A 14,576-nucleotide genomic window follows, 5' to 3' on the forward strand; every position below is an offset into this window, starting at 1 on the left:
TTCTGTACTCTGTCTCTTTAAAGACTTTACCCTTTTTCTTTTTAAGACATTAACTTTATTCTTTATATTCTTTTTCTTCTCTCTCCCAAGCCTACGTACATTCATCCAACAGTGTCTGAATCTGTTTTACTGTGAATCTGTAATTTTTTTACTATCCAGGAGCATTTTTTTAAAATGTTAAGCACTTCTTAAAAACTTAAGTTGCACCATGTACAGGTAATACGGTACTGCCTGTGTCCTGCCCAGTCTAAACCTTAGGTGCGCTGTTATTATGGCAATTACGGTAGTTCTTGCCTGAGGTCAGCACAGTTCAGCATTGAGCAGCTGCTCCTGCCTCAGAGTCTTTTGGTGCTTCTGAGCTGAGCACGGTTCCGGTCCCAGGCACACAGCAGTCCACATTGGCACAGCAGTCAGCAGTTTAACTCCGAGACTGAGTGTGCAGCACAGAAACTCTTTTCATCCAAGTTACAGCCAAATCTGATACGCAGAGCACTGCACAGTCTGAAAACGCGTCTCTGTATGGCGGCAGGAATCCTCCATGCTCTTCTGCCTGCCTAAGCCTGATTTGGCCTTCTGCCCAGGTGCAGGCGGGGAGCGCTGAGCCATCAGCACGGTCTCAGAGCACTCTCCTCCGATCCCAAGCGGGAACACAAATGTCCAGTCCCATAAAAGCCTTGAAATGCTTTAAAACCAGAGTTCAAGCTGGCAGCATAGCCCCAGGAAGCAGTGCTTTAAAATGACACAGTTTTTTTTCTGCTGCTGTTGCTGAACCAAGAAATCTCTCTTCAGCACGCCATCAACAAACAGCAAAAATCTGTGTTAAACTCTCTCTCCCTTATTTTTAAGCCTTCTCAGGTTTTTAAGTGGATTTAGCCCATCACGTCTGGGCGCCATCTGTTGAAATTAGGAGCGGCAGGGCTGCGTCCCCGGCACCCGGCCGCCCACATGGCTAGTTTATACCCAGAAATAATTACACGGAAACTGTATTCTTTCAAACACTGCCTGGCCTGGCTAGGTCCAGTTTCTTATTGGCTAGCTCTTACATATTGTTCTAACCCATTTCTAATATTCTGTGTAGCCCATGAGCTGGCTTACCAGAGAGGATCTTAACCTGCGTCTGTCTGGAGTGGGAGCATCATGGCGACTCACTCACTCAGCTTCTTTTTCCCAGCATTCTCCTCTGTCTACTCCGCCTACCTAATTTTCTGTCCTATGAGGGCCGAGGCAGTTTCTTTATTATTAACCAATGAAATCAACAGATAAGATACAAGACCCACCTCCATCAGAGAAGGACAGAGTTGAGAGCAAGGAAAGAGATATTTTGATTGAGGAAATCATTATGTGGCTAGCAAGAAACCTTGCACTAGAGAAATTTTGAGGAATCCACAAGGATGACCCCTTAGCTAAATTCCTAAGCAATAAAGGAGAGGGTGCCTGAATTGGCCTTACCCTGTAATCAGATTGAAAATTATCTTAAATGTCATCATAGAACCTTTATTCAGCTACTGATGGAAACAAAGACATAGACCCACAATGGAGCACTGGGCTGAGTCCCCAAAGTCCAGTTGAAGGGTGGAAGGAGTGAGAATATAAGCAATGAGTTCAAGACCATGATGGGGTTCACCCACTGAAACAGTTAACCTGAGCAAATGGGAGCTCACGAATTCCAGCTGGACAAGAAAGGAATCAACATAGGTCCAAACTAGCCCCTCTGAATGTGGAAGACAGGTGGATGGCTGGGACAGACTGAGGGGTAACTGGCTTTTGGGGAACTTATTCTCTTTGGATGGATTCCTTGTTCAGTCTAGATATAGTAGGGTGGGCCTTGCAACTTCCCCAAAGCAATTTGCCTTACACTCTCTGAGCATTGGATGGTGGTGGGGTGCAGAGGGATTAGGTGAATAAAAAAGGAAGAGGGAAGGGAATGGGAACAGGGATTGATATGTAAAATGAAATAAGACATTTTGTTTTCTTTAAAAAAATAAAATAAAATAAATTCTAAAAAGATTTTTCTTTCAGTAAATTTTTGGAACTAAAATTTTAAAAACTTTTATTCATCTATCCATTTATTTCTTCATTAATATAAACTATATCTTTATTTTTTAGATTTTAATGAATTTCTATAATTAGTTTCGATTGTTCTATCTTGTCATTTAGTGCATTTTCATGTCATGCCATCAGGCTCTTGGTTCTGTATCTATTTTGGTGAACACATTTCCAGTGCTTGGAGTGTCTTAAACCTCTCTTCACTTACCTCTGACACACACACACTCATCCTAGAATCATGCATTTTTCCATATATCTTAATTCCTTTATTTTGAAGAATAATATTAATATTTAAGATATAGCCAATGGTCATGACATGTAAGCTTATTTCATGTAAAATGACATTAGAATAGGTTATGGAGGGTACAGTAATCTTTGTATGCAAAATATCTATATTGTTTGTAGAGTTAGGCATCTTTTGTGTATCTGTTTTAGACAATTAGAGTAAAAATCCATCCATAAATGAGTTACACTGGGTCTGATCTGCCTATTATTTTCAATATTCACTATCTATTTTCCTCCATCACTGACTAGTAATGTGTTGGCACACAAAAGACACCAAGGCTCCTCTCTGTATCAGAGCACTTGCCTGTCACATGCATTTCCCTGGACTCCACTTCTGGAATTGTTAAATACATAAAACACACGTGAACTCTTAGCACCTCCCCAGAGAACATGACGAAAAGTTCTGTGTGGACTGCTTGAGACTAGTTCTCAGCATGAGTATAACTGTAGTTTCCTTCCCATGTAATAAAGAAGGAGAAAGAAACTCAAATTGCATAATCAGCAAATTTCCTATCAGTCAATAAAATTTTGTCATAAATGGGAAATAATCTTTTTACAGAACATTTATAATTCCGTTTCAGATTTTACTCAAACATTTTGGATATAAAAGGATGCTGCTAACTGGTGAGTTGGGAAAGAGCTTATGTGAATGATAAACTTTTCATAATTACTATCTTCAGATGAAATTAAAATGTATCTTTAAGAAATAATATTTGCCCAAATAATATTGCTTAACAGCTGAATTTGAAATGCTTAGTAGTGATTTGTGATATTGAAAATAGATTTACTTCTGTGTTAGTAATTTGTGTAGAAAGGATACTTAAAGAATGTTCATTGTAGCTCCTTCATTTTAAAGACTAAGAATTTTATGGACTAAGTCCCGAATCTTAGAAGTGACGTTATTAAGACCTAATCTCAAATTTCTCCCGTCAACCCTTACTTTTCTTTATAACTAATCATCCTTGAGAAGCTAAGAGATAGTGTTATCTAAAACCTTATAAGAACTGTGCACCTGTGATTTTCCAGGGTTAATTATGAATCTAAGAACCGATTCTGTCTGTGGTGTGTATACAGACTTCAAATTAGTTCTTAGTTTCATTTTCTAATTGAAGATTTTCTGTTTAAAATAATTGACTATGAAGCAAATATTGAAATTCAGAAAATGTACCAGTTTGCTTGACTTATTCAAACATTTATACAAAATTCAAAATTTGGCAATACAGAATTAATGTTCAGTTTATCTCTACTTGTTCTTGCCTTTGAACAGGGCATATAAAGAGGTGATGAATTCAGGATCTGGGATCAGAAAACTCTCAAGATGTGGTTGGCTGTGTGCTGGTTGTGCTACCACGCAGAAGTGTCTTTCAGGATGAGGTTAGAGCTGGCTTTATTTACCCTTTAAGTGGCACATCAATGTTATCACAGTGCTCTTACTCCAAAATCGTTTTTAATAAATCTCTTTCATCTATTATGAAAGTTGTTAATCAGAACCTGTCTTTAACAATAAAGTAAGATGTATGTCCTTATTTCAACTTTAAATTTTTTAAACAAATAATTTATTTTTAAATTTAAATTAACAGGGGTTATACATGAAGTTAGCTACTAATTTGCCACATGTAACCAAGGAGATATCTAACTATAAGGAGTGATTAAATTTTTACAAGTAAGGCTTTAAAACACTAATACAGTAGCAATTAAACTCAATATGCCTACATTTGTAAAAGGGCTGAATCAAAATGAAAAAAGAGGCCAGAATTTTGAAAGGTAGCAAAGAGAGGCTTAGAGAGGGTTTGGAGCAAAGAAGAGAAGGGAGAAAATGTTGTAACTATATTCTAATTTATAAATATTAATAAATAAAAATATTTTATAAACTAAGAAACAAAATTTTAGGGAGAAAGTTAAACATCAACTATAATAATCTTCTGAATCAAATGAACTCAGCTTCCAACAATATATTCTAATAAAAACCTAATAAATTAATAAAGAGCATCAGATTATTTCTGCCTAGGAATTCTATAAACTTTAATAACACAATGTGTGTGTGTGAAATATTTATACAACTTACAGATGTACAAATCACAAAAGTGTGTGTTTATGAAAATTTATATTACTAACCTAGTTTTAGAATAATTAAAATGTATTTTCCTGTTATATAGCAAAATATTACTATTACCTGTTTTGGAGAAAGATTAGAACTTACATCTAAAAATCTTGTACCTTTAGTCTGTTCTTCTTGAAATTTGACTACGGAAATGAAAATCTTCATTTCATAATCAGTATCATATAAAGCAAGGAATCAAAGGAATTTTGTACAACTTTTGCCTCATATTGATTTGTGTGGCATTATTTTCTTATAGGTCTTTTGCTTATATATAACAGTTTCCAATTTTGTGTGTCTTCCTGGGGTGTGTATGTGTATGTGTGGGGTGTTTGAGTTCCTTCTTTTCTCTCTTTTTTTTAAGATCTCCATTTGGGGGGAGGGGATTTTTTAAATTGTTTTTGTTTTTTTGTAATTGATTACCTGTTTGTTCTCTTAATAGAGAAAAATGAAATGGTATTGATGAATGAAGAAGTGACAATGATCTGGGAGAAGTTAAGAGGAGAAGAAACCATGTGAAACTTTATTTTTAATAAAAAAGCAATTATTATTAATGTGATTGGTAGTATTACTTAATAATAGATCAAAGAATAGAAACAATTTTATAGCAGTTAACATCTGAATGAAATTAGAGCTAAAAATGCACGTTAAAGCTAATATATTGAGACTTTTGTCAAGAATTAATTTTAAGATATATTATTTGGAAGTATTAAAAATTAAATGTACACACTGTCAGCCTTATTCATGATTCAAACAGTCTAGTACTACATCTGAAACCTTTCTACTATAATTTTCATAGTTCATGTAGCCAAAGTTTTTATGATTTTTATTGACTGATAATGAGATACACTATTAATAAATTTTAGTTGTTAAAATTAAACTCAATTTTTTTGTAAAGGAACAAAATTGGGGACTTGACTACAGAACACTAGGTTCAAAATATTTTAATATCTTGAACACTGTTGTTTTTCAATACTTAAGTAGTAATATTTATGAAAATGCTGGTAGAATTTACAAATAAATTCACTAAGTTATTCTGTGAGTTCTATAAGTAGAAGCAGAGCAGGACATATCTTATATTCTACTGACAATCACATGGAGTTGTTGAAAAGTAAAGGCACATTATAGAGAATAAAAAGAACATGGACCACACTAAAACATCTTACTCTCTTAACCACGGTTATTTGTGATTTCCACAATTCACAGAAAATATGGATTTGTACAATTATAAAGGAAAATTATGGCAAATAAATCTCTATTTAATTTAAGATTTATTTGAAACCAGAAGTTATATTTTCACAAAATCCTAAAAGCTATTGCAACTGAACCCCAGATCTTTATTATCTGATTTACTTGACTGAAGGAAGTTAGGCCTACTATCACATCAGAAAGAATATATTCATAAAACTGTTAGCAGACACTTCTAAACATAAATTCTTCAATTATGTCATTTCAGGTGACCTGCATTTTCTCTCTTTATGGCACCATGGATAGAAGCAATAACATCACAGTTTTTATTCTATTGGGACTTTCCCAAAATAAGAACACTGAAGTCATTTGCTTTGTTTTCTTTTTATTTTGCTACACTACTATTTGGATGGGCAATGTACTCATAATGGTTTCTATCACACGCACTCAACTCATTCACCAACCCATGTATTTCTTCCTCAACTATCTGTCACTTTCTGATCTCTGCTACACATCCACTGTAACCCCTAAATTACTGACTGACTTACTGGCAGAAAGGAAACTAATTTCCTATAATAATTGCATGATACAACTCTTTACAACTCATTTATTTGGAGGAATTGAAATCTTTATTCTCACAGGGATGGCCTATGACCGATATGTAGCCATTTGCAAGCCCCTGCATTATACCATAGTCATGAGCAGGCACAGGTGTAATGCGATCATCATGGCTTGTTGTACTGGGGGATTTGTGCACTCAGCTAGTCAGCTTCTTCTCGCTCTCTTCTTACCATTTTGTGGCCCAAAGGAGATAGATCACTATTTCTGTGATGTCTACCCTTTGTTGAAATTAGCCTGTTCCAACACACACATAATCGGTCTCTTAGTCATTGCTAACTCTGGCTTAATTGCTTTAGTTACTTTTGTTGTTTTGGTACTGTCTTATTTTTTTATACTGTATACCATAAGGGAATACTCTGTGGAGAGCCGAAGCAAAGCTCTGTTTACTTGCAGTTCCCACTTAACTGTCGTCATCCTGTTTTTTGCTCCTGCACTATTCATTTACATCAGACCAGCCACCACATTCCCGGAAGATAAGGTGTTTGCTCTTTTCTACACCATAATAGCTCCAATGTTTAACCCTCTGATATACACGCTGAGAAACAAGGAGATGAAGAATGCCCTACAGAAAGTCTATAGTCATCAAGTGTTTCTGAAAGGAAAGTAAATGTCTGAGCTATTTCTGTTTTCCATGACTGATTCCATGAGGTAAGACGTGTATGGCCATTTTCTTAGTCTATGGAAAGGTAAGTGGCTAGATAGCATATCCGCTCTTAAATTATATTTCTACATGGTCTCTTCATCAATAATCTGGGAATGATTTTCACATAAGCCTTCTTAAATTTACTTAATCATTAGGACTGTATTCTGGTAATAAAATAAGCTTCCTTTAAAAGTAATACATTTTATTATTCTTATAAAGAAATTCATACAATGTATCTTGACTGTATCCAACTTTTCCCTCAAGTTCAGCCCAGATCCAATCCCTTGTCTCCCTTCCCATTTATGATCCTGTTTGTTTTAAGAAAGTGTCTCACATTGTCATTGTCCGCTTATCATCTTTCCACACCATGTTTGTGATTTTCATGAGATTTAAGTGTTGGGATTCTGCTGTAAATATGTTAACTGGGGGCTGGTAGTTGAATGTCTGCTGATCTCTATTAATTTCACAATTTAAGTTTTTACAATGGTATTGGTTTGATGCAAAGAGAAATTTCCTTGAAAGGAGGTGAGAGATGCACTCTTTTGTGGATATAATGATAAGTATTTAGAATTCAATGGGCATTTTTTGGCTTAGTATATGGCTAGTAAAGTCTCATCTATGTTACATGGCTTCATAATACATGGGTGGTTGGCTAAATTTACAAGGTCACACATGAATTCCTCCTATGGAGTGGACTGTAAGTTCAATTAGGGGAACATTGGTTCCCACTAAATACATGTGATACTATTTCAGCTTTTGGAATATTTTGTGATCTGTTAATATTTGTGCTTTGCAGATGTCAGTATAGAAGAATAGGACTACAGTTTCCTGTTCACTGTTCATAGATTGCATGTCTCCTCCTGAAACTAGTCAGACCTAGTCCTTAGTGAGGAGGTTTTCATGTCATACGTTCATATCAGTTTGTTCAAATAATGTGTTCAAAGAATTAGACATCTTCAGAAATTGAGTTTTACCTTCTTTTTCTGAAAAAGCACCAAAAACAATAGAAGTACCACATACTCTCATGGATTTCAGGTACTCTATGACCAACAATTCAAATGGAGGTTTTCCATTCCTGATAACGGAGTTTTTGCAAGGAAGTCTATAGTTTTAGGAGTAGCATTTTCAATCAGCAGGTATACTTTCAAAAATTATATACGTATTTATATATGTTTGTTTGTGTGTGTATATGTGTGAGGGTGTATATACATACATACATACATATATACTTCTATGAGTAATATATAATGTATATGTAATGTTTCTATATATGTTCATATGTAGCCATAAAAACAGCTGTCTTAAGTTTTANGTATTTCATTATATTGATATATAAATATTTTAATTATTAAAATATTTAATATTTTAATAAACAAAGCTTACCTGAAGATGAGAGAGTAAACAACCACCCTGGTCAGCCATACAGACCAGAAAGGGATGACAACCTTTAATCTCAGTAGTCACAATAATTAGCCATATAAATTTCTCAGTAGTGGTATACACCTTTAATCCCAGCACTAGAGAGAAATCAAAGACAGGAAGAGACACCTCTCAGGCAATCTCATTCTGAGGATTCCTGGAAGCAGAACTATCATTTTTAGACTGAGGTTGAGGTAACAGCAAATGTTTGACTGCTTTGCTTTTCTGGTCTTCAAGTTGAACCTCAATATATGTCTCTGGGTTTTCATTAATGGTGTTACATTTCAGGTTATAATACCATGTGAAGATAAATAAAATGCTACTGTGCTGATTATTTTTGAAAAATTGTTATAAACTGGTCACCTAGAAATCCCAGTTGTGGAATTATCTTTAGCACATTGCCCTGTATTCATGTCCATGAAACATCCTCTTGAATAGCGATTGATGTGAAGGCATTCTTCTCATTCAGAGAGGCATGGAAATCCCTATGAAGGTGGACACGTATAAAATAACAAGCAATATAAACCTTGGAGCCGGGCGGTGGTGGCACACGCCTTTAATCCCAGAACTCGGGAGGCAGAGGCAGGCGGATCTCTGTGAATTCGAGGCCAGCCTGGTCTACAAGAGCTAGTGCCAGGACAGGAACCAAAAGCTACAGAGAAACCCTGTTTCGAAAAATTCAATATTTAGGCCTTGGAAAACGAGCCAGTAAGCAACACCTTTCAATGGTTTCTGCTTCAGTTTCTGTGTGCCTTTTCTGAGTTCATGTTCTTATTCCCTCAAAGATGGGCTCTATCCTGTAAGATGTAATAAAACCTTTCTTTTCAAGTTTGGATTTTGTCATGGTGTTTTATCATAGCAACACAAAGTAAACTGCCGCGCACCGCACACCGGTCTGTGCTCTACGCGCTAGAATCCAGTTCGCGAGCTTTGGGCAAGGGGCTGAAGGTTGAGGAAATACACACAGACACTCAGACCTCCAATCACTGGTACAAAGCCCTCTTTTAATAGCACCATGGAGACTTAAATAGCCAGCAGTCAATGGCCAACAGATGAAAACCCCATCCTCTGATCCTCAAGGCACAGCTTTTAGTAACTTGCAATCAAGGCTCTAGCAGGGAAGAGCAGCTGAAGGCCAGGACTCCAATTGATCTCAATAATAAACAATGATAGAAAACTTCAAATTTTAAAGGCTGTTGAAAACATTAAAGCACCAGTAGGTTAACTACACCTTGGTACTCAATCCTTCTCATGCTCCATGTTTCTAAGATCATAAAGGAATTAATACTTTAAATGTAGCAGCACAAAAAGCGCTTGCAAACCTATTTTACCAAAGTGCATACTAAATCATGAATAATATAATGGTTTCTTGTGTTTATATATATTTAAACAGTAGAATTAAATATAAAGAAATGCAAATTACATTTCTAGATACCTATGGTATGATAAATATATTACTACTATCACTTAAAACAGAGGTGCAATGCCCCCAAAATTTACTTTTATGTCCTTGTAGCTGGAAGCATGATCTGTGTTTTATTTTCATGACTTTAATCATACAAAAGAGGTATGTGTAACATACTTCCAACAGACACTAAGAAAATTATACATATTTCTTTTTGAATCCCAGCCACCTCTCATGTTTCTGTGTTATTTTTTTCATGTAATAGTTTTCATTCGATAATAGGAGTACTGGTAAGAACATTTATAATCATCATTTTTAGCACTAGCTAGTTTGAAACAATTAACTCAATTATTAGATAAATCAATGAGAGAGGAACTCAGTCGAGTAAGGATATTTAAAACATTTCTGCCCCGTCTTCTTGTTTTTGTTGATATCATTTCAGTTAATGCTAAGTATGAATCTTTAAATGTTTGTTAAATTATGAAAATAAATCACTTCAGATATTTAATTAGTGTGTAAATACTATTCAATAGTTGAATAGTAATCAATACAGTTAACAATAAACAAGGCAACTAAAAACAAACAGATAAGTTTATAGTTGTTTCCATTTGACTAACTAATGCTTCCTTAGGTTATCTACAGTTAATTTCCTTTTTATTTGAGTTTGGGATTTTTTTTTCTCTATGTCTGCCTCTGAGGAGCAGAGATAAAGATAGTGGCTCTGAATCTATTTCATATTTCAATTTTTCCTTTTAAATTTCTAGGTAGGCTGTGAATAACTTTATGTTTAATCAATACTTTATGCAACTACCAAATATTATAGTGCTATTTTTCTTAATGTGAAATTTTATACATAAGTAGGCATCATTTTCCCGTTGTGTTGTCACCGGTTTCTGGGAGATGTCACATTATAAACTCCATGAGCAACGTTTTGAATCTATGTCAAAAAAGTTTCCTCTCTAAATCAAAGCAGATACCTCTATTTAACATTTTGTTTTGTTTTGTTTTGTTTGTTTGTTTTTTCTTTTTTGAGATGGGGTTTTGCTGTAGCTTTGGAGCAAGTCCTGGAACTAGCTCTTGTAAATCAGGCTGGCCTCGAACTCACAGAGATCAACCTGCCTTTGCCTTCCAAATGCTGGGATTAAAAGCATGTGCCGCCACCGCCCAGCCCTCCTTTTAACTTTTAATTACATCAATTTCTACATAGTGAAGGCAAAAATTAGATGATGTATTCAGACAGGATGATGGGAAAGTAAAAATTATTTATGATAAGTGATCTCATATTTCACCTCTGTGAGTCCATTATTTCACTTCCTTTATGTTGTTTTCTGTATTTCCACATTGATATTTAATAATTCCCTACATACACTTTTCAGCATTTTGTTAATCTTTCTGTATTTATCTCTCCCTCTCTGTATAGTACGGTAGCTACTTATAGCAAAATATCTTGCATCTTTCTAAGAAAAATGACTCCTGTCACTGAAGAAATGTTCACACAAAATAGGGTTCATGTTCATATAAGAAGAAATAATTTTAAGATAAGTGGAATAAGTTAAAAATCCAAAATAATTAAGTCAGAATATCTATTTCTATAACTAATTTTTTGAGATAACCAGATTCACACTATCATTTGATAGTTTATAAATTAATCAACAATCTAAAATAGTTATTGGTTTTTAATTCTATGTATAGATTTTTCCTTTCATAAGCATCTGTTCTAGTTTTAATTGCTACTTATACATAAAATCTGAAGTGGCATATCCATCTTATCTTCTATACTGAAACCTACATTATCCTTCTGACTAAAGGAAATAAAAGGAAGGAATGAATGAGAGAATTACTGAAATATAGGGAGAGAAAGTTCTCAATATTATCTCCCCATGGTCTGTCAACACATCATTTTTTAGGTAGCTCTAAGCAACATGAGGTTTTTCTTCAACATGTTCAAGAGCCTGACTATTGAACTAAATATTCTGAGGAATGTTTCCTGAGAAACATGAATAGGATAAGCTGCTACATTCATAAGAATAGGAATTGAAATTGATAATAAAGTAAATGTCTATAGGCAGGGGATAGCGGATCCTAGGAGATGGAAACTTATGTAGTAATGAATAATGTAAGAATTTCCATGTAAGCAAATACATTGCATCCTTTTGTTACATTATTATCATTAATTATATCTGTCTGGATATATGATGGAGTGGGCTCAATTAGATCCTATGAATAGCAATTATGGAATACTCTGCAAATTGGTGAAAAAGGTACTTTCAACCATGAAATGTGTGTGTTGCTTCATGTTATCTGTCAAGTAAGTGATCTACACGAAAACTGAGGAACAGAGATTTTAGAGAAAAGGATCAAGTGAACCCAGACAACGTCATAAATATAGGAACATGAAAAGGCAAATATAAAGAAAGAGATAAGCTTCAAAGGAAGAAGGAATTTGGAACAACCGAGGGCAATGCAGCAACAAACATTTGAAAGATGAGAACCTGTTACTATTATTATGCTAAGGGAACATAGCAATGACTCCCCATTACAAATTGCTATATCGATAAATCAATGAATCACTCAACCAGTGCATGTTCATATAAGCCCCTATTATACTAGTTGGCAGAGAAAAGTGAGAGAGAGAGAGAGAGAGAGAGAGAGAGAGAGAGAGAGAGAGAGAGAACTATAAAATGTGCCAATAATGAGAGACTTTGATATATTCAGACTCATAAAGAGATGTCTTTATCAAACCCTTCCCCTCAAGGCTTAGGGAATGTGCTGAAGACAAGGCAGAAAGGTTATAAGAACCAGAGGTGCCAAATGATGCTAAGAAGAGCATCATTCAGATACAGAAGGACTAATACACAAATCACAGAGACTATGACAGCAACTAAAGATCTGCATAGGATTATTCCAGACAATATCCCAGAATGGTAAATGACAAGTAGATACGAAATTTCCCCTAACAAAGAGACTATTTCTAATTGATACACGCTGGAAAATGGAAAAAGTTCTTTTTTGTTTTGTTTTTCCCCAATTGAATTGTCACTGAGTATTTCAAACAAATTCCAGTGTAGGCCCCATTACCAGGAGTAGCTGTCCAACTCTAAATGGACTTCATGTTTCTTTGTAAGCTTTTTGTTTTATTTTGGTATATTTGTCTTATTTTTTGGTTGTTTGTTTGTTTTGTCTTGATTTGAATTTTCAAGTTTGGAGATAGAGAGAGAGGAAGAACATGAAGAGTTGAATGGAAAAAGAGGCCAGAAGTTCTGTGAGGAGTTGGAAACAGGAAAGAATATGTTCAAAATAAATTGTATGAAAAACGAAAAAAAATATCATCATGTAATTAATAAAATTGAATAACTAGTAACATTTTAAATTATCACTGAAATTGGTTATACAACTATCATTTTTAACCTTGAATAATTTGAATACACAATTTCTTACTATTGCTTACAACTTCTTACAATTGCACATTGAAATATTTGTTACTAATTATTATCCACATTCTTATATTTGCTACTTATGAATGAGCAAAGCTTTGAACAGTTCAAAGATTAATTGCTCTCCTGGATAATAAGCCACTTTAATAGTTGTGCAGTATTTTCATTTTACATCCTAGAATAATACAAATTAATTTTGTTTCTCTCCTGAAAATGTCTTTTGACACCAAACCTTCTTCATGGCGTTCTTCATCTCTGTATTCCTTAGCGTATAGATGAGGGGGTTGAACATAGGAGCAATAATGGTGTAAAATAGGGCAAAGATTTTGTCTTCAGGGAAAGTGGTAGGAGGTCTAAGGTAGGCAAAGATGGAGGGTCCAAAGAACAAAACAACCACAGTGATGTGGGATCCACAGGTGGAAAGAGCTTTGCGTCTTCCTTCTGATGAGTGGTTCCTTAAGGTGAACAGTATAACCACATATGAACCAAACAGGAGAACAAAGGTTACCAAAGCAATTAGTCCTGAATTGGCAACCACAAGGACACCAGTGATATAGGTATCAGTACAGGCAACTTTCAGTAAAGGGAAAATGTCACAGTAGTAGTTGTCAATTTCATTGGGACCACAGAAGGGCAAACATATTAACATAAAAACCTGGGAAAAGGAGTGGACAGCTCCACCAACCCAGGAAACCCAGATCAGGACATGGCACCTGGGTCTGCTCATGATGACCATGTAGTGTAGAGGTCTACAGATGGCCACACAACGGTCGAAGGCCATGGTTGTCAGGATTAAGATTTCACTCATTCCGAAGAAGTGCATAGCAAAGACCTGCAGCATGCAGCTTTTGTACGAGATGGTTTTTCTTCTCACTAACATATCCCCAATCAATTTGGGCGTCACACAGGATGTATAGCAGATGTCCATGGAAGATAGGTGACTCAGGAAATAGTACATTGGTTGGTTGAACAGAGAACTGCATCTAACTGAGATAAGGATCAGCAGATTCCCACACAAGATAGCGAGGTAACAGAATGAGAAGAACAAGAAGAAAAACACTTGTATGTCCTGCTTAGAAGACAGACCCATGAGAATGAATTCTGATATATTTCTCTGGCATTCCATTTACATTTAGTCTGTGCTAGAATAATTAAGTACCTATGGGAAAAGTATCTAAGTAAAAGATTTCCAGTGTGATCACAGCTATATCAGCATCATAAACAAGTATTAGATACTACTGTAAAAAACATAGAAGAAAATCTATAAATCATTTAAAATTGCCTTAATATTTGGAAATTAATTTGATGTTTTAAACAGTTCTTTATCAATTTTCCCTAATATTTTGTCTTATTAGTAGTATCAAAATAATCTTATCTGTTAAAATATAAATTATAATTACTATTTTCCCCATAAAAATAAAATGTGCTATTGCTGTA

At 35.0% G+C, this 14,576-nt stretch overlaps 2 protein-coding genes across 2 annotated transcripts; one reads left to right on the plus strand and one right to left on the minus strand.

Annotated features, from left to right (window-relative positions):
* The first annotated feature begins 5,915 nt into the window (after window positions 1-5,915).
* Window positions 5,916-10,024, plus strand: LOC126497817 (olfactory receptor 4P4-like). Its single transcript, XM_050135987.1, has 2 exons — window positions 5,916-6,824; window positions 9,971-10,024. Exons 1-2 carry the CDS (start codon window positions 5,916-5,918, stop codon window positions 10,022-10,024), a joined length of 963 nt encoding a protein of 320 aa, XP_049991944.1.
* A 3,305-nt stretch (window positions 10,025-13,329) lies between these two features.
* On the minus strand, window positions 13,330-14,265 carry LOC126497702 (olfactory receptor 4P4-like). The gene has a single exon (XM_050135880.1). It carries the CDS (start codon window positions 14,263-14,265, stop codon window positions 13,330-13,332), a length of 936 nt encoding a protein of 311 aa, XP_049991837.1.
* Window positions 14,266-14,576: the final 311 nt, after the last annotated feature.

Source organism: Alexandromys fortis, unplaced genomic scaffold, assembly GCF_014885135.2.
Source record: "Alexandromys fortis isolate MF-2015 unplaced genomic scaffold, M_Fortis_MF-2015_v1.1 scaffold_23, whole genome shotgun sequence".
Classification (NCBI taxonomy): Eukaryota; Metazoa; Chordata; class Mammalia; order Rodentia; family Cricetidae; genus Alexandromys; species Alexandromys fortis.